At 53.7% G+C, this 23,963-nt stretch overlaps 2 protein-coding genes across 10 annotated transcripts in view; both read right to left on the reverse strand.

Annotated features, from left to right (window-relative positions):
* EXD3 (exonuclease 3'-5' domain containing 3) overlaps positions 1–23,963 on the reverse strand; it is a 250,668-nt gene that overhangs the window by 21,656 nt on the left and 205,049 nt on the right. The gene's annotated exons all lie outside the window — the stretch shown is intronic.
* On the reverse strand, positions 4,474–15,510 carry LOC146765848 (uncharacterized). The gene is made up of 2 exons (XM_085593704.1): positions 6,561–15,510; positions 4,474–6,437 (listed from the first exon to the last, which is right to left on the reverse strand). Exon 1 carries the CDS (start codon positions 10,623–10,625, stop codon positions 9,519–9,521), a length of 1,107 nt encoding a protein of 368 aa, XP_085449830.1. The 5' UTR covers positions 10,626–15,510; the 3' UTR covers positions 4,474–6,437; positions 6,561–9,518.

The raw sequence follows: 23,963 nt of genomic DNA on the forward strand, positions 1-23,963 counted from the left end.
ACAGCAGCTTGGAGACCTCCCCTAAAATAATCTGGATGTCCAGGATGGGTCTCATGACAGTGAGATGGCACAGTTCTCCACATAATTAAACACTGAGTTTGGCCATTAATTGCAGCAATTCCTCACCACCTCGTTTCTAGCAGGTCAGATGCAAAAATATTCCACCCCCGATGCTCTGGTGTCTGACTCAGCCGCACGGAGGGGACATGGTGGCACTGAACTACTGCTCTGCAGCATCCCTTGTCCCACCGGAGCACAGCCCCGTGGGAGCAGCACACCAGGGACAGGCAGTGCTGGAGGCTGGGGTGCTGTTGGTTTCCCATGAGCAACCTCAGCATCAGGTCACTCAGGAGAGGATTACTTCAAAAATGTGCCATTTCTGAGATCAGTAAGTACTGGGAACGTGTCTGCCCTGAGACTCAGAGAAGTGTGACAGACCAAGCAATGACACTTGTAATTTGGCATCCCATGGGGTGGAATTTGGCAGAACTGGTCTCTCCTGCTCTGAGGACATTCCAGCTCCTGCATGGGCAGTCTGAACTGAACTCCCTCAATACATACAGCAACCATGAGTTTAATCCAGCTCTGCCCCCTCAGTTAGACAAGCAGCAGCAGCAGCAGCTCCTGGGGGAACTTCATCCTGGCCCATTGAGGTCCCAGGGCCGAGGTTCCTGTCACTGTGCTGTCAATCACCCCTGGGAACCCTCACTCTGGTGTTGTGCCTACTCTCACTAGATGCTCCCCCTAAGAAAATGGCAACACCAATCTATATCTGGTCCCCCTGATGGCATGTGACTGTGGATGGCTGACAGCCCTGGAGGGTGTCACAGCCACATGCCGTGGCTATCCCCAGGTGCCACACACTCACAGGGTTTGTCCTTCTCCTTTCACTGCAGTGGGATGGGGAGGGAGGCTGGATTTAGAAAGAAATCTTGACTTTTCTAGGAAAAGCAAGGCAGGCAGCAGGGTCTTTACATCGTCCCTGTGCAGAACCTGGGTTGTGCTGCACTGTCCAGGCTTTGTGGGATGTATCTGTCCCTGAATCCTGATCCAACCTGAAGGTGCCCCAGGTGGCACCGTGAGCCTCAGTCCTAGCACAGACACGGCTGCCAGGCAGCAAGGGAGGTGACAGCTGTGGGGACACCGACTGAGGGCATCCACACCCCGTGCAGCGCACATGCCAAGGGGGCTCATCCCTATGGCCCCCCAGAGACCCCATTCCCACTGGGAACCACAAGCCACACCCTCCCTGTGTGCCCACAGCTGGGGAGACTGTGACATCCCGAGCCGGTGACAAGGAGCCAGATCCTGAACTATTGTCTGACTGTTTCCCAGGCTCTTCTGCCGGCTTGTGGGGATGCGAGTGCCAGTGGAGTGGGATCGGGGTGCGAGGGAAGCTGAGACAAAGGCGTTGCACCGCCCTCCTCCTCCTCCCTGCGCTTGGCAAGGCGGGGGGACTCTGGGAAGGGAAAAGGTTCCCAAGGCGAAGGTGTTAAATACCCTTCTCCCGTGCTGCTGTCACCTCGCGGCCCCGGGGGTGTGAGAATCAGACTCTATTATCCCCTCCGTAGGAACTAACATACTGTACTAACCTTTTCACATGAAAGCTACGCTCTGTTTGCCAACAAAAGCCGACGCTTGGTTCCCAGGAGTGGGGAAAACCCAACCCTACAGCACTGAGCGGGGGCTCCGGGGCCAGCCCACCCCGCCTGCCCCAGACCCCCAGCCCGGCGGGTGCGAGGGGTGGAGGGGCTCTGCGGTGGGGTCAGCCTTGTGCAGCCGCTGGGCTGGAGCAGGAGGACTCTCCCCAGGGTGAGGGATCCTTCTTCCCCATCCCGGGGTGCCTGGGGTCCCCCTGGCTTGTGCCCCCCATAGAGAGGAGGATGGGGCTGAAAGTGGGGCCAAGGGGGACTCCCTGTCCTGGGGTTTGCACTGCAGGGAGCCCTTCCCTAGGCACACTGCCCAAGCTGTCTCCTGTCCCCAGGCTGGCAGACCCTCATCAGCTCCCCCAGGCTCCCCCTGAGCAGTTTGCACTGCTCAAGCTGGTTCTTCTCCCACCACTGACCAAAGCAGGTCAGGCTCTGCAAGGTCTGAAACTCCCACTTGCTTTCAGGCTACCCTGAAAGGTGGGAAGCAAGACTGGGAAGGCATCACTGGGCCTTGGAAAAACCCATCTGCACAATAGCTGAGCCCCAGGTCAGCTGTCAGAATGGCCAGATGAGCACTGAGCACAGCAGCTCTGGCCTCCCTGGGAACACAGCAGCAGCAAGGATGGGACAGGCATCACCTGGAACTGGGACTCCCTGCCCCAGATGTTGGCAGACATCTTCTGAGAAGATGAACAGCTGTGGTAGCAGCCTTCTCACTCAAGTTTTTAATTAAATGAGACCTGTCTAGCGCATTGCAGCTGCTCAGAGCTGAGATAAAAAAAGGGCCAGAGGAGAGGTCTTAAGTGAAAAGAGTTTTTCTGTTTTTTTCAAATTAACAATACCTGCTCTGCCTCATTTGGATACCCTTGACAACTTGGGGCAGTGGGCTTGAGAGGTGCCCAAGGCCACAGCAGATGCTGAATTCCTGAGGAGCCCCACACCTGGGGACACATCCCTGCAAGACCCTACAAATTCCAGAGTCTCATGTTGCCTTGTTGGACCTCAACTAGGTCCATGCTTCTAATGAGGGAACAGGAAGAAGGAGGGATGAGTCCTTTTCCCTCCTCTCTATTGTTTGCTGCCATGCCTACCTCCACCTTCAGTCAGGTTTGGAGGCAACTTCCTCCCTGGCCCCACAACCTTCCAGTCCCAAAGGGCTGTGAGGCTTTTCCAGGTCCCCCAAAGAGCTGCTGGCCCACTCTAGCAATGGGGTGACCCTCTGCTGCCCCAGCTCCATCGGCAGGTCCTGCTGCACACAGGCAGGTTGCTTCTGCTCACGTTTACTGACCCCAGCCCACTGAGCTGTTTCACACGGGCTGTCAGTGACAGCTTCCAGAGCCTGGAGGCCGTCCCACTGCTGTGCATCCTGCGGAGGTGCCTTGGCTTCACACTGCTTTGCGAAGTAATTGAATTAAAGCTAGTGAATCATTTTGGTGCTGCCTGGCCGCTCCTCTGTGCATAGGTGCAGCGGCCCGGGGTGGCCCGGAGCACGCGCAGACTCTTTGGGCTGCTCTTTTTGGAGAGTCATTTCTCCTCTCAATTGCTACAGTCAGATTTGGGTCATCAGGTTTGATCTAAATATGTCAGAGGACTGGAATTCACGGGGAAGCAAAGGCACAATAATGCAGCCTCTGTCCCAGTGTGATTCTGGGCTGGTTTCAAAAGCTCTTGGTTCACTCTTAAGTGTCCTGGGAAACCTGGGGCAGGCTTAGCTCCTCACCTGACACAGGTGCCTTGGTGCTTGAGAGATGAGGGCAAACCTGCCCTGCCCTGACATGTGTCCCTGTGATGGAGACAAACGTGGGTGAGCTGTTGCTAGCTACCCCTGGTTCAGAAGCACTTTGAGCCAGGAACTAAGCCAGGACCAGGGTCAGGGCTATGAGGCTTAGGGCAAGATGAGAAGAGATCCTTACCCAGTGTCTGGGTAGATAAGTGCCTCCCCTCTGAACTCTGAGCTGCTGGGGTGAGCAGACTTGGTGTTTGCTCTGGAGGCAGCAGCTGGGCAGGAACTGCTCCTGCTCAGCCTTTTTGTGGGGAGCTGCACGGTTGAAGCACCTCAAAGCAAGTGCCCAGACCCTTGTACAAGCTCTTCCATCCAAAAGTGATACAAAGAAATGAAAAACAGACCTTCACCAGGTCCCTGGGGAGAGTATTTTGGGAGCAGTAGCTTGCCATTTGGTCTAGGAGACTCAGCTTCAAAGCCTAAAGCACATCAAAGTCCAAACCTCCAGGTCCGAGGCTTCCTGGAGAAGGTGAGGTTGCCTGTCTGTCGGTGTCAGCCTCTGCTCTCTCTGCCCTGCAGGAGCCTCTGGGGACACACGGCTCCAGCGCAGGAGGTTAAAGGGGCCTCTGGAGCAGAGCATCCTCAGCAGCCCAGGGGACATCTGCTGGGCTCATGGTGACTCTGGCTGTCCCCAGGATTACCGCGGGCTCTGTCGCAGGCAAAGAAGATAGCATTTATCCCCCATGACAAAAATTATGAAAAGAGAGATTATTATAGCCCCTGTTGCCCTTCTCCTTCAGCAGACAGCCCCGAGCCGCCCCTCCTCCATGCAGCACCCCGATGGATGCTCAGCCCGGAGCCGGGAGAGGACCCTGGGAACGCCTGGCGCTGGCTGTCGCTGTCCTGCTGCGCGGCAGAGATGAGAGGAAAAACAACTCCCGGGGCTTCCCCTCCCCTCCGTGCCCGCCCGCCGCGGCCCCGCGGCTCTTTCATCTCCCGGCCCGCGGCGCTTTCATCTCCGGCCGAGGTGCGATCGGCCCCGGGCCCGCCCCGGGCCCGGCGCTGCCGCGGCAAATGGCGCGGGCGCGGCCGGGCCCGCTCAGCGCTCAGCGCCCTCAGATCGGGCTGCTCTGGGCTGCCAGGAGGGAAACTGAGCGAGCAGACCGCTCTGCTGGCCCGCCCGTAAAGCAGATGGCGCCGGGCCCGTGTCGGCTCAAGCTCGGCTCATCTCTGTGGATTTGTGCCCACACAGAGCCAGCCCGCGGGGCCGGGGTTGCAGCGGGTCCTGTGGGCAGTGTCCCCGCTCCCGGTGCTCCTGACCGCGGGTGGCACAGTGGTTCCCTAAGGAACCATCCCAGCTCCCAGCCCCGCAGGGAGGGAAGCTCATCACCATCCTGGCAAACAATCTGCAACCCACGGGCCAGCCACGCTTTATCCCTGGATTCTGGTATAGGGGTGGCAAGGCTGCACTGTCACCACACAGCTCTGGGTGTCATGGGTCAGGAGCACCTCTGCCAAAGGGCAGTGAATCCTTACAAGCAGCACGAAACAGCCTTCTTGGTGGGAATGAACTGCAAAGGGAGCACGACTTGGTCATGGGAATAGCCAGGAGAGAAGGAGAACAAGAAAGAGAAGGACCATGGGCTGGGCTGGGCTCCTGCCAGGCGGTGTCACTGCATGTCCGAGCTCTGGGGTAACAGTGATGGGGCTGTCAGTGACTGCAGCCCTGGGACAGGCACATGTGGCATCAGGACGTGTCAGCACCACTACAGCACAGAACTGCACCCAGACAGCCAGGAATTGACACCACATTTCACACCAGCAAACAGCTCTTCTGCAGAGAGCCAAAGGGATGAGACATGAGAATGGAGCCACTCATGGGCCAGGAGGGGATCAGGACTGAGGGAGGGCTGAGGGCAGAATCTCCTGACACATGGGGCTGCCGCCAGTGAGTGTCACCAGCTCAAAACCCATGATGCGGTTGGGATGCTGAGATAAAGGGATCCCCAGCAGTGAATGAGGACAGCAGGACTGTCCTCATAAGCTGATCCAGCCCTTCAGGAGGGAGGTGTCCATGCCTGAGCAGGCCCCACCTCTGCTGTCTGTCCTGGCTGATGTGTTCCATACATGGAGGGTTGGAAGTGCTAGGAGTTTGCCCCATGCACCTCCACAAGTCCCAGTGAAGCATCCCAGAGAGTCCCTGAGCTCCAATCTGCTTGGAAATCATAGAATCACAGAATCACAAACTGGTTTGTGTTGGAAGGGACCCTAAAGCCCATCCAGTCCCACACCCTGCCATGGGCAGGGACACCTTCCACTGTCCCACGCTGCGCTGGCAGCTCCTAGGCTCCCAAGTGACCTCCATGAGTATTTCCACAGTTGCCCAACAAGATTCCTCAGGAAGGGCATTCTCATTCTCACTTCTTCTCAGTGAAGCAGCCATGGTCCCACTGTGCCCAGAGCTGCCCCATTTCTCTGGGGTAATCACAACGCATAGGGGAGCCTTCTCTTTTCCCTCCTGATGTGGTGGAATGCTGACACAGGACCTGCCAGCAGCAAATATATGTCACTCTCCCCACATGTCTCCCTGCTGGACACAAAGGGTGTTGGTCTGCATCCATATACATGTGGATATGGCTGTATAGACCATTTGGTTCTGCTCCTTTGAGCTTTTTTGACCCTGTTAGGCTCCCAGAGCCATGCTGGAGTCCTTGACAACAAAACTGGGCTTCAGAGGAGGAGTGAGGGCTGCGAGCTACTCCCAGCCTTGGTGCTCAGCTTCTTTTTTGATCCTGGGCTGGTGAATAAACCATGCAAAGCCCAGCCAGGACCAGTTGCAGGGTTCAAGGTCACCTTCAGCTCCTCGCTGTCAGGTCACAGGGGGAAAAGGAGGGATTTTCCCAGCAGGCTCCCTCCCTCGCATGCTGCCTGTCCCCAGATGCTCCGTGTTGCTGCTCCAGCCTCAGGATCAGATGAAAAGCAGCTGATCTCAGTTTGGCTGCTCCAGGCAGTTTCACTGCACGAGCCCACAGTGCTCATGGGGAAATTCCTTGATTGGCCTCTTCCTGAAAAAGAGGCCAGAGCAGGAGCTGGGCCAAGGGTCAGACCAGTCTCGGGCCCTTCTCCCACCTCTCTTGGTGTCTCCAGGTGGGAATTAAAAACATCAGAATGAGGGATGCTCAACATACCAGCAGGTGTGAGGTGGGATGGAAGTGGACACCACAGGCACCCCTGGGACTCATAGGACTAGGTGGTCATGCTCTGAATCCAGCAGACATTTCCCAGAAGGAATTTTTTGACAAGATCATCCCTTTCCTCTGGGAAATTTCCCTGATAAAAAAAAAAAGCTGAGATTAAAAAAAAAAGCACCCTCTACATTCCCACCCAGCTGTCTGCAGGAGGATCCATCCCACCTGGGTGGGATGGTTCGCACAGGGAGAGCAGAGCTCAGCTCCCAGGGACCCCCTGAGCATCCCTACTGGCCTCAGCAGACACGGGACAGGGCTGGGACCACTCTGGGCTGGCTGCTCGGGTTCCCACGTCCCTTCTTGACGTCACCCCGAAAGTGCTGAGTGAAAGGGGGGCCCTCGGGCGCTGGACAATAGCGCTTTCCTTCCCATCAATAGCGGCGAGAGCCACGCTGGGCTGACACGGAACTGTGCACAACAAAAGCCAGTGTCCGAACAAATCTTCTCAGGAGCTGGGTTCCCCCGGGTGACCCAGGGTTAGCCCGGACTTTTGCTCCCGCCCGGCCCTCCGGAGCAGGAATGTCCCTCCGTGCTGCGCCATGGCTGGTTCCCACGCTTCCAACCTGCTTTCCTATTTATCAGCAACCAGCCCCTAATCCCCTTTGTGAAGGCCCAATTCAAGCTCAGCACAATGTGGCAAAAAGGGAGGAGGAGGGCGGGAGAAGAGGGAGGGGAAAACAGTCCTAGAGAATGAAAATCAAACCCTTTACCTTTTCCCCCCAGCTCTGATGATGAGTCCCTAGGGACTCTTCAGGCTGTCACCTTCCCTGGGCAGCACCAGGCTATGGCGAGGCGCAGGCCCAACCCGATGGAAAGGGTTCCTGGTGGGATGTGCTGATGGTTAAGGAGCAAGTAAACACAAGCATTCAAAGATCCACTTGTGTACCCTCACAGGTTACTGTGGAGGAGCTTTGTCACCCGCTGCTCTGACATGATTAGATATTAGGATTTTTTTTTCACAGAAAAGGTTATAAAGGCCTGAAACAGGCTGCCCAGGGCAGTGGTGGAGTCAGCATCCCTGGCATGTGGAGATGTAGTTTAGTGGTGAACATGATGATGATCACGGTTGGGCTTGATGATCTTAAATGTCTTTTCCAACCTTAAGAGTTCCAAGATTCTGTGATTCTATAACTCTGTGATCTTCTCCTTCTGTGGCTTCCTTCATCAGGGATGTGCCTGCACTCCCCATATGTTCCCAATAGGATGGAGGTGTGTGCTGGAACATCACTGGAGGGTGTCTGTGGGGGAACAGGGAATGTTTTGATTCACTCCTGTTCAGCCACTTCACTGCAGCCCCTCCCTCTACTGCATCCTCTCTGCTCACAAACTTCCTTGGGAGGAATAACCCACTGGAATTTCCCCAGCTCTGGGTGTGATGCTCCATGCTGGGCTCCATCCTCCCTGGGGCTGATCCCCTTGGCCAGCTCCTGTTTGCTTTAGGAGAGGACTCACAAGTCCTTCCCCAGATAACTTTGGAACAAAACAGTTTCCAAAGGCTGTGCTACTTACAAATGAGGGGTTTTGAGCTTTTGTCCCAAATCCAATGCTGTTTTCTTTGCAAACGGCAGGGGAAAAACGTAAAAGCAGAAGAGCTGACCTCAAATGCTAATCTTGTTAGGTTAAACTGTTCGCTAAACAGATGGAGGTGCAAGGCAATGGGATTTTTGTCTTTCCAAGGAAGAGGTTAGGCTTGGAGGGCACAGGGGTCATTCCAGGCAAACTGGCAGCTTTGCTCTTTGTGTCACAAGAGTAGGGAGAAAGTGAAAGGGCACAAATGCTCCCAGCTGAGCTGGTGTGGTGGTCTCACAGGATGAAGCTCCCAAGCCTCGCTCCTGATTATTCAGAGCCAGCACAAGGCCAAAGCACCCCAAAAGGGACACACTCCCAAAGACTCGATTGCTCTTCAGGGCCACAGCATCTCAGCATTCCCCATGGAAGAACCTCCCAAAAGCCAGCCAGCGACTCCAGTGCTTAGCCCTTTTGGAGCACTGGAGGGGTGGCATCTCCACAGAGCCAAACCTCACCTTTCCCTGAGCTTTCTGTGGGAAGGGGAGGAAAGCCAAGGTCTCTGTGGGCAGGGAGGCTGCTGGCACCTGTTGGAGGCTCTGGTAGAGATGGAAGGTGGTGTGTCCCCATCTTGCTGTCCCTTTGCTCCTCACCAGATAGAGCTAGCAGGGAATGTGGGCCTGTCTTTGCTGGCCCAGGGGCAAAGGCTCTACTCTGGACACTGTGCTGTGCTCCAGGTCAATGATTGCTCCCAACTCCCTGCCCCTCCTGCCCTTCCTGCATGTGCAAGCACAGCCTCAGCCTGCCTTTACCTGGTGAATCCCTGGGCTGCTCTGAAGGGCATGTGAGATGAAACAGCAGCAGAAACAAAACCACAAAAATATGAAGTATTGGTCAAAACCCCCAAATGACACCATCTGGATCTGACAAATTGACAGCCAGACAGAAGAAACGGATGATCCACAAACAGGATCTGCTCCCCAACAGCAGCAAGGGATGTGGGAAGGAAAGGGAGGAGGTCCTCCATGTGGTTAAGGAGAGGTCAACTGTGCTGGGACTACCGTGATGTTGAAGTCAGTAGGTTGTGAGATCCTCTCCTGCAGCACGCTAAGCCCAGGTTTAGTAACCTTGGAGGCAGAGAACAAAACCAGACAACCACTCAAAGTATTCAAAAAGGCTCCAAATTTTAGGCCTGAATCCCAGAGGACTCTCTGCATTGCTGACAAGACACAGGATAACCATGTGCTTGACCTGCTAAGGTGGGCATGAAATTCCTTGTTTTAAAATAAATGCTAAGGAAAGGATGCTGGTGGGATATCCTGTGGGCCCTAGAGCACTCTCAGCCAGTCTAAGAATCACCCAGAACTGGAGCCTAATGACTCCTGTGGGAAATTAGTCAGGACAGACAAATTCCTGCCTAAGTGGCTGCTTCCAGCCAGCACCCACAGCAGCACAGCCAACAGTGCCCACAGCTGCCCCTGCAGCGCTCCTGCTCTGCCCAGTCCAGCCCAAAGCCACCCTGTGAGCTGAGGTTTGTTGGGGACAAGGTTCCCCTTGACTGCTCAGCTTGGACCCCCATCTTGCTGGGTCTGCTGGCACTGAAGGGCAGGGACTGGGCACTGCTGGGGCCACCAGGAGGGAACTTACAACAGAGTCCTCAGGATGGATCCCACGGTCCCAGGGATGAGCTCTACTGGCTGCTCCTGCCAGGCCAGCCCACGTGGGGCTCCGTGTCCTCCCGGGGGCTGCAGCCACAGTGACCACTGAGCAGTGTGACCACTGAGCAATGTGACCACTGAGCAGAGTGACCACTGAGCAGAGTGAAAACTGAGCAGAGTGAAAACTGAGCAGAGTAACCTCCGAGCAGAGAGACCTCCGAGCAGAGTGACCACTGAGCAGAGTGACCACTGAGCAGAGTGACCTCCAAGCAGAGTGACCACTGAGAGTGACCTCTGAACAGTGTGACCATTGAGCAGTGTGACCATTGAGCAGAGTGACCAGGGGAGCAGTGTGACCAGGGGAGCAGTGTGACCACTGAGCAGAGTGAACACTGAGCAGTGTGACCAGGGGAGCAGTGTGACCAGGGGGGCAGAGTGACCAGGGGAGCAGTGTGACCAGGGGAGCAGAGTGACCAGGGGAGCAGTGTGACCAGGGGAGCAGTGTGACCACTGAGCAGAGTGAACACTGAGCAGTGTGACCAGGGGAGCAGAGTGACCAGGGGAGCAGTGTGACCAGGGGAGCAGTATGACCAGGGGAGCAGAGTGACCAGGGGAGCAGTGTGGCCACTGAGCAGTGTGACCATTGAGCAGTGTGACCATTGAGCAGTGTGACCACTGAGCAGAGTGAACACTGAGCAGTGTGACCAGGGGAGCAGTGTGACCAGGGGAGCAGAGTGACCAGGGGAGCAGTGTGACCAGGGGAGCAGTATGACCAGGGGAGCAGTGTGACCATTGAGCAGTGTGACCACTGAGCAGTGTGACCATTGAGCAGTGTGACCATTGAGCAGTGTGATCACTGAGCAGAGTGACCACTGAGCAGTGTGACCACTGAGCAGTGTGACCATTGAGCAGTGTGACCATTGAGCAGAGTGACCACCAAGCAGTGTGACCATGCTCCCAGCAGGTGCCTTCACGCCCCGGCCCCACCTCACCTGGAGTGGTCCAGGCTGGGAATTTGCTGTGGTGTGTCTATTTTCCCCAGCATTCAAAACAAACTGGAGATGTGAAAACACAGTGTCTAGAAAAATACGAGAAGATTAAAACAAAAAGGTGAAGCAGCTGCAGAGCTCAGAGGCTCAACTGAGGCCCAATGAAGCTGTGACAGTAAATAAATTACAGTCCTGGTGTGCAGGGATTTGTCACCTCCCTGTGTCCCACTGCCAAGGCTGGAAGAGTAATTTCATTGGACACAGTGGCCACAGCAGAATCAGCAAAGGGATAGAAAGAAAGAGGAGCAGTGAGCCTGTCATGCCAGGCCCCACACTGAGGGCTGCCACCAGCACCAGCATTGGAGAGAGCCACAGTGCTGCCCATCCTGGTGGGGATGAGGCCATGGGGACATGTGTGAATTCCCACCATGGCTGTGACTCTGAAACCCTGCCACGAGCAAAGCCAAAGGTACAAGGTGTCCCCAGCTCTGCAGGGAGGTTTGCTGGACATATGGGAGGAGTGGGGGCCAGGGCTCCGGTGGTGCCCCACTGCTCCTCCAGTGAGTGGGCTGGTGAGGGGCTGCTTTACTGTCAGAAATAACCAACTTGCCCCTTCTTTGCCTGTATTACACTCACAGGAGCACCCTGGCACTGTGAGGGGAGCAGAGATTCATTCAGACAGCTCAGCTCTCTGCTCCATTTCCCACACTTCCCAGCTGCACCAGCACAGCACAGATGCCAGGCACAGGACTCAGAACTGCCTGAGTTTGGTGTTCAGCTGCATCTTGTGATCCAGACTCCTTCTTTGTCTGTGGGAGAGACACCAGCTGAGGACAAAGATTCCCATCAGCAGTTAGGGACATCAGAGATCAGACAATTCCCCTCCAAGATACTGCTGTGGATAAATAGCCCAGATTGGAGCACCAGACATTTCCAAGTGTCCAGGAAGGTGAATGAACCCTCATGAACTACAGATCTGTCAGTGGCTGGTTCCTGGGAGCAGGGTCTATGGTGGGGACTCGGTGCCATGCAGAGCTGACACAATTCTGGCATCTGCCAGCCACTACTGCAGGTCCCTCCAGGGTGCAGGGGCTGCTCTGGAGTGCCCTGAGCTCCAACACACAAGCCCAGCATGTGTATTTCCTACTCTCCAGTGTCCTCAGACCCTCTATTCAAACCAAATTAATTTTAGCCATGCTTTTCCAGCTATAAGCCCTCTGCAACCAGGCTGGAGCTGGGATGCTTGACCAGACAGGGAAAGGTATGTTTAGGTTCCAGGAGAGGCAGAGACAGCCCAGAGCTCCCTCCTGCCCAAAGGAAATGGCCCAGGACATGTGTCCACCACAGCATGAGAGCCAGACCAGCAGTCAGGGGCACAACAGGCTCAGGATTTGTGCTGAGCCTATTTCTTGGCCTTATTTCTAGAGTCTCCCTGCAAGTTGTTGGAGGACTTGGAGATGATGGAATTGGGACCACACCAGACATGGTTTCTTCCACACAGTGAATGTCTAGTCCCCCACTATCTTTAACAAACAGAGAAACAACTTCTCAGAACTAGAAAAAAATACTACCGTGTCTTTTAAAATTTATTATTTTTTGTTCTCTGAGCATTTTCCCAGAGGAGAAATGAGAAATGAGAAACCTCCTATGTCAGACAGCACCACAAATGTCTCCTGCTACTCTGCAAAGTCCGAAAGGAAAATGCCATCACTTGAGCCCCTGGAGACATCACGTGCACCCCAGTACAAAAAGCCAGGCCCCAGGCCAAACCTGCTGTCCTGGGAAGCTGTGACACCCAGCTCTGAAAGCCAGGCCTGGGGTCTCCTGAGGACATGAGTCATGGAAAGCTGCTAGATGAGAATCCTGTGGCTTGGCAGACTTAAATGTAATTCCTACCTGAGCATCCATGGCCTGCACTTCCCCTGCCCTGGAGTCACCTCACAGGGCTTGGCTGGGGTTGGATGCCTCCAAAGCCTTTCCCTTCCCAGAAAAATGTAGATGTGAGATGCCAAAAGATTGAGTGAAACATCAAGGCTGGAAGAGGCTTTTCTCTGGACAAAGATGGGGTGACTATCCCATTACAAATAGACTGATGAAGAGAGGGACACCAGCCAAGTCTGAGCCAGAGGAGGCTGTTTGCAAAACAACGTGAGAAATTATCACTTGTTGTGAGGAAACATTCTCCCTTCTCACATAAGGGGAAACTTACTGGGTAGCAATAACTTTTGTCAGTAAGGGAGAGAAAAAACTGGAAAGAACCTCTTGAGATTAGAAATCACATTGATGACAATCATAAGCTTTCCAGTAGGGTCAACAAACAAAACACCTAAGCTGGTGGCTCATTCTGCACAACCCAAACTCCAAACTGCAAAATCTTCCTGAGCAGGAAGAAAACTTCTATTGCTGCGTTCCCCATGGTTCCATTATTGCTCTTGTCAATGGCAAGCTAATGAAGATAAAAGGTCCTGGATGACCAGCACAGTCCAGGGCAGCTTCTGCCCAAATGAATCAACTTGAATAGCTACTGCTATTGCCAAAGAAAGGGTTTTGCTCCACACTTTCTAACTTGCAGCAGCCCACAACCTCCTGGATAATATTTATTTCAGCTCATAATTTACTCATTGACCTTTTTTACTTTGTCTCTGTGGGGACATCACACAGACTTCTGTGCACCAGTGGTTGTGTGTGATGGTTTCAATGTTGGAAGTGTGAGGGAGCCTCCAGTGCCCAGATAAAGCTGTCCTGTTCCCATACAGGGCCAGGTCTTCCTCACAGCAGCAAAAATTTTGGTAAACACAAACATCTCCCCCTACTCACCCATGAGAAGTGTTTCCCCAGGGTGGAGAATTCAACCCTTCCCCACAAAGTCCACTGCAATGGGAGACCCTTGGACAGATATTTTAAACAGCCATTCTCAATGTTTTCCCTGGTCTTCCTCCCTGTGAAGATAATTTTAATCAGGCAAAGCTCTGCAAAGCAGATGCAGGGGTGAGAGGTGTCAGGTGCAATGCAGAAGTGGCTGAGACAGTGACCTGGGTGGGAGTGACTTGTTCTGATTTCACACAGCATACAAAATATTCCCTTCTCCTTCGTGACAGACATAACTTTTTATTTTTCATTGTGGAGAAGACCATTTATGGAACTTTCTGACAGTGGCTGGGGAGTGACAAACAGTGGGTTTCACTGCCTTGCATGCTCCCCGGACTATTTGCACTGGGTCTCGTGCTCTGTTAGGTACTCGGTCCCATGGTCCTGCTGCATTTTTGCACCTCCTAAAGGGATGGGTGGTGTCCCCTCCTGGGGACGCCTGTGGGCACTGGTGATGTGAGGGGTTTCAGCAGCACTCCTGGATGCCCCAGTTCCACCCTCAGTGTGATGCTGAGGACTTTGCTAGATCCCTTACCACCACAGCAGTTACATGAGATGGACACAGCACAATCTGCATATGCTCTTAAGTGCCAGCAAAACCTGCTCCATAAACGTGATTTTCAGAAGAGTCCCCCTGAACCTCCTTTTCTCCAGGCTGAGCCCTCTCAGCTCCCCCAGCCGCTCCTGGTGCTCCAGCTCCCTCCCCAGCTCTGTTCCCTTATGTGGACATGCTCCTCAAAGTCTTTCTGTCATGAGAATCCCAAAACTGAACCCAGGACTTGAGGTGTGGCCTGAGCAGTGCCTTGTACCAGGACGTATTGTCCTCCTCCATCCCTGCATCCTGTCCAGCCTCTTCGGGGCTCCTGAAAAGCCTGATTAGGGAGAGCTGGCAGGGGCAGGTGGGCAAAGAGCACCAGGGACATCTGTGGGGAAGGGCTCTGACTGCCCACTGCAGGCACACATATTGTCACAGGCACTGTGGGAAATGTGAATTTCCTTCTTTAAAGCAATTCTTCTTCCTGCAGGCACTGGGGACATTTTTCTTCTGATTTGGAAGACTTTCACTTTGCTTTAGAGCTGGTTGAAAATCAAGACAGTTTTTCCAGGCATTTGGGAGTAAAAACCATTATTCTTAGTACCGATATTTGACTGAAAGAGTAAGAATTGAAATGCCTATTTGTGGATTCCCCAGGAAAACCAAGCAAAATCCATCCTGGAGGTGGGGTTAGGAGTGACTGTGGAGGGGCTGGGGACTCTCAGCTCCCCAGGAGCTCTTGTTCCCCACCTCAGCCTCAAATGCAAAGCCTCTAAGGAAGTCCACTAAGTCCCCTCCTTCTGCTCACCCTGCTTAGCACCTACTGGGACATTTGCTGTCCCATTCCCTGGCGCCTGCAGCCACAGGCAGCCACAACCCTTTGCTATGGCCGTACAATCCCATCGGGTCCCCAGAATCTGGTGGAGGCAAGGGGGCAGGGCTGGGGGACATCTCCCTGGGATCCGGCTACCCTGTCCCTGCGGGAGGGACCTCCGGGAGTCCCCATCACCCCGCAAGGGCTGAAGGAAGGCCAGGCAGCCCGGAGCGGGTGCCGAGCTGTCGGTGCAGCATCCCGAGCTCTCCGGAGCGGGCAGCGAGGGCTCCCCCGGGCACGGCGGTGCCACCGCAGCGCCCTGCGTGCCCCGGCAGGCAGCGTCCCTCCGCGAGAAGGGCAGAAAACAGCGGAAAACAAACAAACAGCCGGAGTTAATGGGGCGGCAGTTATTTTTGGCCTAGAGGGAGTTGACACACTGTGTGTTGTTTTAGCAAACAGCTGTGAATGGAGCTCGGGGCGCTGGCGGAGCCGGGCGCGGGGCGCCGCTGCCGGCGGGACACCGAGCGCCCCGGCGCCCTTCGCACCTGGCCGGCACCGCGCTGTCACTGTCACCGCATCCTTCGGAGGCCGCAGCGGAGCAGAGCCCAGCGGCGGGCAGCGCCCGTGGGCAGCGGCTCTGGGCTCTGTCCCCGGCCGGAGGGGACAGCCCGGGCGGCGGTGGCCGCGGGGACAGCGCACCAGCCGTGCTGCCATCGCTGTCGGCACTCCAGGGCCGGGCGAGGGGACGCAGGATGGGCTCTGGACCCGACCAGTGCCCACCAAGGCTGCTGCTCTCCTGTTGCCCCATCAGCCCGGCCAGTCCCGGCTGGTCCCACGACAGTGTCGGCATTGTCCTGGGCCCACATGCCCCAGGAGAAAGGTACTTTCCTACGGAGATGCATCCTGCAGGAGAGCCACCTTTGTCTGATGTCCTGGCTGGGACACTGGGGCCTCTGCAAGCCATCAGAAAAACACATGAAATCAAGCCACGCATCATCTCAGTAAAAGAAGGATAGTTAGAAGCACTGCCCTTGCACAGCCTGCAATCTCAGAGCAATAAAACTTGCAAATAAAAGCCAGATAGCAGCTGCTGCTGGAGCAGGGGATGGAGACGCAGGGACTGAGTGGCGGCATCAGGCTCATGGCACAATTTCTGCACTGATGTCAGTTTAAATGTGCTGGTCCCCAATTTCCTTGGGGACCTGTCTACGTTATGGGAAACCAGGGAAGCACAGCTCCAGTGAGGGAAGGCTGGAGAACGGTCTGGAGCCCCAGGGGCAGCTGAGGGAGCTGGGAAGGGGCTCAGCCTGGAGCAGAGGAGGCTCAGAAGGGACCTTCTGGCTCTGCACAACTCCCTGACAAAGGGGACAGCCGGGGGGGTGGGTCAGGCTCAGCAGATGAAGCTGAATGCTGGAAATCCAGGTGCTGGCTGGAAAAATGGGCTGTGAAGTCAGCACTGCAAGCAAAGCTGGCTTTGCAGAGAGTGGCAGGGCACAGCCAAGGATTGCTGCTGCCGGCATCCCCCTGCCAGCTCCTGCTCCCCAGAATGGAAACAAGCAGTGCCAGAGCTGAGAAGGGCTGAAGGTGGTTGCAGGAAGGCAAGAAGGACACTGTGATGCTGGAGGCAGAAGGCAGGACCCAATGCCATGGCAGGGAGCAGCCCTGCACTGGCAGCTTCAGTAGTAAAATATCTCTTGCATAATTTCAGAGTTTTAGTGGGGGTTTGCCTGTGGGGAATTTCCTGTAATAAGTAGCTGGGGGGTGATTTTCCTCTAAGTTTTTAATTTGTACACACAGAACTGAAGGTCTTTGTGGAACAGCCGTTTCATCTGGGCTCCATCCAGTCCCCCCAGCATGGCCCAGGCAAGCCCTATTCCCAGCCTTCTGTGTGCAAATCACAAAATCACAGAAGCAGAGGCTAGTTTGGGTTGGAAGGGACCTTAAAGCTCATCTCGTTCCAACCTGTGCCATGGGCAGGGACACCTTCCACCAGAGCAGGTTGCTCCAAGCCCCATCCAGCCTGTCATGCACGCAGTTCAGGAGCCCAGACGACTGCAAACGGGGCTCATCCTGTGCTCAAATGTTTTTAGTGCCAGGAAAAGGCATTTGTGGCAGCTGTGGCCATGGCTCAGAATCCATGCAGTCCCTCAGAAAGCCTGACAGTGGCTCCTAGAGTCATGGGGCAAGAGCTGCCAGTCCTGCCAGTCCTAGGCCTTCATCCACTTCCCTGGGGGGACCTGCTGCTTCCTGCTGTCATGGGGAACCAGGGTCACTTCTGTGGGATGATCTCATCCAACTTTGGTTATATCTGCAATACAGATCCTAAACCCACTGTTTGTAGGCCCATAAAAGGCTTCCCTGTGGGGAGATAAGAATTGACAAGAGTCCTTAATGGTGTTGGAGAGATTTATGGGATCAGCTTAGAAGAATTTATTGGAGGCCTTTTTTAATGAGCAAATAATTAGTAGATTTACCTGCTTTTGGCTGCCTTTCTGTTTTATGGCCTTAGGGAAATTACTTTCTAGGGTTTACAATAAATCCTGATTCTGCCCTGGTTCCCGGGGCCTGTCCTGGAGTTCTCTGCCCTGGGCATTGCGAGTAGAAGGAAGAACTGCTAGGGTCACCCTAATTTTTAAGGAGCAAATCATTCAGAAAAGGAGCAGAAAATGAAGAACAAGCCTGGTTAAAGTCAGGGCTCTGAAAAATTAATGTACAACCCCAGCAAAGCCCAAAGTCTAGGAGGGATCACAGGGCAGCAACTCCCTGGGTCAGAGCCCTTTTCCAGGGAAAGCAGTTCATCTGTTTCCATAGGGAGAACATTCCTGCCAGATGCTTTTTCCAAGAGATCTCCTTCCCCAGGCAGCTTCCAGCACTTCCCCACCACCAGGACAACCCCTGAATCCCCTCGCAGGCCATGGCTCCCAGGTGAATCTGCTCTACAGCATGGCCACAGCACCTGGGTGACCACCTAGGGACTGACCCCTGAGCACCCCGCAGCCCTCTGCAGTCCCCATGCCCTGCCCACGGCCAGGCTGTGCTGATCCAGGGGTCAGGTCCTGGTGAGCCCCAGCACACTCACATCCCTGAGCTCAGACAGGAGCTGTGCAGGGCCCAGCTTTGCACCCCATGCCAAGGAAGGGGAGCTCCACACAAGGGAAAGGGATTTGGCATGGCCTGAGGCTGTTACATGGCAGTGGAGAAGGAACAGCAATTGCCACGGACCCAGCTGAGCAAAGGCCGTGCTGGAGCTGCACATGGGGCACATCTGTCCCTCACATGGCAAGTGCCAACTGGGAACATCCCTGAGAAGGCTGGGAAGAGGGACATGCTCTGCCCATGAGGAGCCCCAGGAAGAAGCAGTGGCACAAATCTGTCTGCAGGGTCTTTAATACCCAGAAAGGGGCTATGGGGGATGAAAGTGCTTGTGGGAAAAGCGAAATCCCAAGCAGTTGTGTCAGGAGCTGGCCCCAGCCAGGTCACACTGTGGCCCAGCTCCTGGCCCCAAGCGGGACGTTCTCTCATGGACAGAGACCTTCCTGGGCATGGTGGCATCAGCCCAACCCTGAACAGAGCCATGGCGACACTCCCAAGGAGAATTCTGGTATTTCTCTGGGGTCTGGGGCTCCCAATGAGTCAGCAGTGGTGCTGGGGCCCATTGCCAGTGAGAGGTGAGCAGCCAGGCATGTGCTGCTCCAGGGGCTGGGGGCAGCTGAGCTCCCACAAAACCAGCCCCTCATCTCCCCAGCTGCTCAGTGAAGCAAAACCTCATTTCCAGGGCCGGGGTATCCTTTGGTTTGTTTTACTTACGCATGAACACTACCAAAGTCTCAAGTAAAATTCCACAGCCTCAGCACAATACAGTGGGATCTAATATATATAAATACACACACACACACACACACACACACACACACACACACACACACACACACACATTTAGATACAGTATATATTTTTATATATATATATATATATATATATATATCTCACAAGCTAATATCTATATCCATTAACAATTTTAATATACGTTCATACAATAGAGACAGTGCTTTAATGTGGGAAGGGGATTTTTAGAACAAGCCCCCTGGCACTCAGAAAGCACCACTTTTCCCTCCAAATGGTTCAGGCTCCAGCAGAGCTGATTTCTCCTGGGACAGTGTTTGGATTTTGCTGGCAAAGGGTGGCTGAAAAGAAAACAGTCCCAGAGTTCACAAGGTCTGTGAGAAGAGTCGAAGGCCAGAGCTGCACATGCTGAGTCGTTAGTGGCTTTTGCTGCTAATTGGGTGTGGGCTGCCAAGCTGGACTTATTCCAATGGAAAAAGGAATCTCTTCCCTGCTTTTTCCCTGGACAAGTCAAAGGTCAGACACCTTAAAAACCTGTACAACTACTTAAAGCTTTCGATGTTGGGCTTAAAAGCTTTGCTGTGGAGCTCCCATCCCACCACTTTGCTTCCTCCCACTGTGAAATTCCCTCTGGCTTAAAAATTCCCAGAGTTTGTCCCAGTCCTGCTCCTTGCCTGCTACCAGACCCAGCCCATGCCAAACCTCTGTTGAGATGCTTTTTTGTTCTTGATGGCACATTGGACAGCTTTGAATTTTTTTCTCCATGTCCCTGACTCCTCCTGGAAAGCAGAAGATGTGGCTTCACCAGACAGCTGTCCTACCTGGTAAAATTCATGCAGCCAGCAACCTACATTTTCCCCATTATTTCTCTGGAGAGAGGCTAGAATCATAAATCATACATGTCTCTAGAAACAGGTAATGCAAACAAGGTAACATGGTGGACAAGCACCCATTGTTTTAGAAAAGCTGGTGCAGAAATACCCTGTGGCAGGAGGTGGAACAAGATAAGCGTTAAAGGTCCCTTCCACCCCAAACGACTCTGTAATTCTATAAAATAAGTTGCCCTGTTTTAATACAGGTGATAAATTACAGATCCCACATTTCAAAATATCACTGAACTCTGTACATTGAGAGGAGCAGGTATTGCAAACTTTCAACATTTGCTCTGGAAAACTGCAGGCATTGCTTGTCTGAAGGTGGGGCTCCTGTGTGCCAAGGCTGGCAGAGGTGTGGTGGGGGTCCTGCCAGGCTGCTTCAATGCACGCTCCCACTCCCAGCACACGGCACAGCTGCATCTCTCTCCCTGCTGGTGGCCAAGAAGCTTTTGTGGACCAGAGTGGTGGGATCTGCAACATCCCCGTCCCTGCAGAGCTGGGGACTGTGAGGACCAACGGGAGCCATCCTGCAGGACACGGAGAGGACACACAGACACACGTGGGGAAAGCACACCTCCCCTGAGCTGACCTCTGCCAGGGAAGCTCATCCTGGGGCCCAGGCATCCTTCTACAGACACGGGAGCCACTGGGGAAACAAACACTGATGAGTCCTCACTACTGTGGGAGTCAGCCTTGCTGGCTCCCTCGTTTTTATTTGCAGTACTGAAGATAAGAAACCCAGGGTGTTGTGGGAAACAGGAAGACCTTATCTCCCATCCCAGGCTGCTTCTCCTGCCACAGCCTCGGTTTTTGGTTTTTTTTTTTTTTTCCCCACTCATCCCTGATACCACATGATTGAGGTCAGCAAGGGCCACGCCCTGCTGTTCTGTGAGCACCTGGATGACACCAGGAGGACTGGTTTATTACCAGGATCATAGAATCATCACACACTTTGGGTTGCAAGGGACCATTAAAGATCATCTAGTCCTAATCTCCTGCAGTGACCAGGGACATCATCCACTAGATCAGGTTATTCAGGGGCACATTCAGTCTGACCTTGAATGTTTCCTGGAACAAGGCAGCCATCACCTCTCTGGACAACCTGTGCCAGTGTTTCACCACTCTCATTGTAGAAAAATCCACAGATAAACCCACTGGTGCATCCTCAAGGGGCCTCCAGAAGCACAGTGGATGCCACAGTTGCTGGCAGAGGTGTCTGCTCAGGTCAGCCCCCAGCTTTGCAGGTGCCAGAGAAAAGTGCTGAAATAGGAGGTTTGGGAGCAGCCAACTCCCCAGTAGGTAAGGACCATGCGACACAGTATTAGTACTAGAAATATTGAAATTCCAGCTGAAAGGGACTCACAGCTTGTGAGCTGCAGCTGCACTTCCACAAATCAGCTAGAGAAAGGGACAGCTCTGCCATTTGCAGGATTCACACACACTTCAGCCCTTAAGCTCTCACCCAAGCCTGGAAATGAGGGTATTACTGTTGGATTTCTAATAAAAACACAACTATTGACTCCTTTGATTTGGTGACAATTGAGCACTTCACCTCATCGCTGCAATGTGGGCTGGAACCAACTGCATCAGACATTTTAATGGAGAACACTCTGGTGCTTCAGTGTAAGAGCAAAGTCTCTCACAAATCAGGACTAAACTCAGATCCTGAATCTCTGTTCTGACTCAGAGAAAAGCCCCTGGTGATGCTGTGCTAAGCCTGACAGTGGTGATATCTGTTTGAAGGGCATGTGCCCAGCTCCAGCTCCCAGTGCCAAGGTTCTTTATGGCAGGGCATGGCAGGGAGCACACTGCCTGGGCAGGGTCGAGGCCTCTGCTGGGTCCCCAGCCCCAGAAGCAAACCTAGGAGTGAAATATTGCCATGGGACCCATGGGGACACGGGATTTCAGCCCTACATCTCCTTCATCCTGGCAAAGAAGGCCTGGTGAGAGGTCCCAGTTGGGAATTCACCAGGAGGCAGAACCCAGCCTTGTCTTGATCCACCTCTGAGTGACTTCTCTTACACCTCATATCTAATCAGGCAAGGGCAGAGTGTGGTGTCACTGGCAGCATCTCCACCTTCCTGCAGCCCTGGCTTGGACTCTGTCCACCAGTGAGATGCAGCATGTGGGTGACAGGGACATCTCATCTGGGTCAGGATTTATCAAGAGCGACTGGGATGGAACCACCAGGGAAGGAGGGAGATGACAAGAAAGCACGCTGACTCGGGTAAGGAGAACAGAAGAGGATTAAAGGGAGGGATTAGCAGGGAGAAAACTGCAGGTCATCCTCAATGAGAATGAAATAAGGCAGCAGCAGCAGCAGAGGCAGCTCTGCCTGGCTTCCCCAGCTGCCCCCAGCCCGGCTCTCAGCAGCAGCACCTCCTTTGTGTCTGCTGTGACCCAGGGATTATGAGTGTGGAAACGGGGTTGTGGGTACCCTGTGCTCACAAAGGCCAAGGCAGAGCTGGGGAGGAGGAGAAGCAGGGAGGAAGGAATGGCTTCTGCTGTGGCTGGGAGGCTGCTGGGTGCAGGGCTGGGGTGGAGGATGTCCCTCCTGCTCACCCTGTGCTTGGTTCTCAGTTGGAAGCACCTCTGAGCTGCTGGGGCCAAAGCAGAGCCAGCACACAAGACTGTCCCCTAACAAGCCTTGATCATCTCCCACCACAGTGGAGGAAATCAGAAAACCTGGTAAGTCAGAGCTCCCTGAGTGCAGCCCCAGAGGGAGCTTGGGCAGGAACCACACTGGTGCACCCAGCGGGATGCTCCTTGCTGTGCAGGGAATGCTCAGCCTGGGTATGTCCTGACATGGGCATTTCATCCTCACTCACTAGGCTCTTGAGATCTCAAAAACTCCAAACACTCTCCCAAGCCCTCCCTCTTGTTTTTTCCCTGCTCTTCAGGCAGGCTCCTTTGTGCACATGGAGCATCCTGGAGTCCCTCCTGGGACATGGCCGAGCCATGGGGACCAGAGCTGAGGGAGCAGAAAAAGTCTGGCAGGAGCATCAGTTCCCAGAACGTGTCAGAAAGTCCAGCCCATGATTAATGACTAATTAGGAAATGTCTGTCATTATTATTATCCTAATGATCCTGGTAAGAAAGGCTCCTTACCTTAGGAAAAAAAAATGGATGTTGGCTCCAACAGTCCCCAAACATAACAGCCCACTGTGGGAAACTCCAGACTTTAGTAAAAACAAATAGTCTTGAGTTTGCGCAGGAGATTTTATTTTTAAATAAGCCAAAGCCAAATGAGCAATTTTTCAGGGAGTTCTGGAGCCTGTGGGCTGGTTAGACCAAGGGCGAGGCAAGATGGGGTGCTCTGCTGGGGGTGGCTGCTGTCTCCATCTGGGAACTCAGCCCCCTGTCCTGGCCCAGCTGAATTTTCCCATCACTCAATCTTCTTATGGGACAGCAACAGCCAAAACCCCTTAACAAATCTTCCATTAAAACCTTGAGGTGAAGCATAAAGCTGTGGAAAGGGATCAGTGCCATGGCATCAGGTGATCCCATTCATCCTGCCTGGACTTGATACCAACCCACAGAAAACTGAAGACAATGGGCTGCATGTCCTGGTCAGTGTCCTGGCTGCATACTCAAGTATGTAATTGAGTTTTGCAATTCAATGGGATCACTGTTAATGAGTTACTTAAGTATATTGGAAACAGAGAGGTTAATATGAAGTAAAGTTTTGAATATATAAATTTTTTCCTCGAAAGACATTCCGAAGTGATACAATGCTGCTCTCTAATGAACAGGAATTATTCCAGTCTGGCTTCAAAGCCATTTGCCTACATGCTACTCCTCAGTCTTTCCAGTAATTCCCATTAGCTTCAGGAGCTCAGCCCAAAGGATTAGGAAATAGATTGGCTAAAATCTGCAAAATGAAAAGTGCTCCATAATTGAGCCGTGCTGTGACAGGGATCACCATGGGGATCCTCCTCTGTGGATCAAGGAAAAGAAGGCTTCTCCAGTTGGACTGATGGGTATTTTCCAGCTACGACATCAACAAAAACCACTCCAATTTTTATCAGGAAATCACTTAGCACAGCCATAGCCACGCAACTGGAAAGTCAAGAAATCAGTATTGCCCTGAGCTAAATGTTCTGAGAAAACAAATAATGAGGGTTTAAGGAGCGTTTGGAAAATGCTCTCAGAGATGCTCAGGGTGGGATTGTCCGAACGTCTGTGCAGGGCCAGGAGCTGGACTTGATGATCCTTGTGGGTCCCTTTCATCTCAGAATATTTTAGGATTTGAACC

The sequence above is a fragment of the Lonchura striata genome, chromosome 17, assembly GCF_050655825.1.
Source record: "Lonchura striata isolate lonStrDom1 chromosome 17, ASM5065582v1, whole genome shotgun sequence".
In the NCBI taxonomy this organism is placed as follows: Eukaryota; Metazoa; Chordata; class Aves; order Passeriformes; family Estrildidae; genus Lonchura; species Lonchura striata.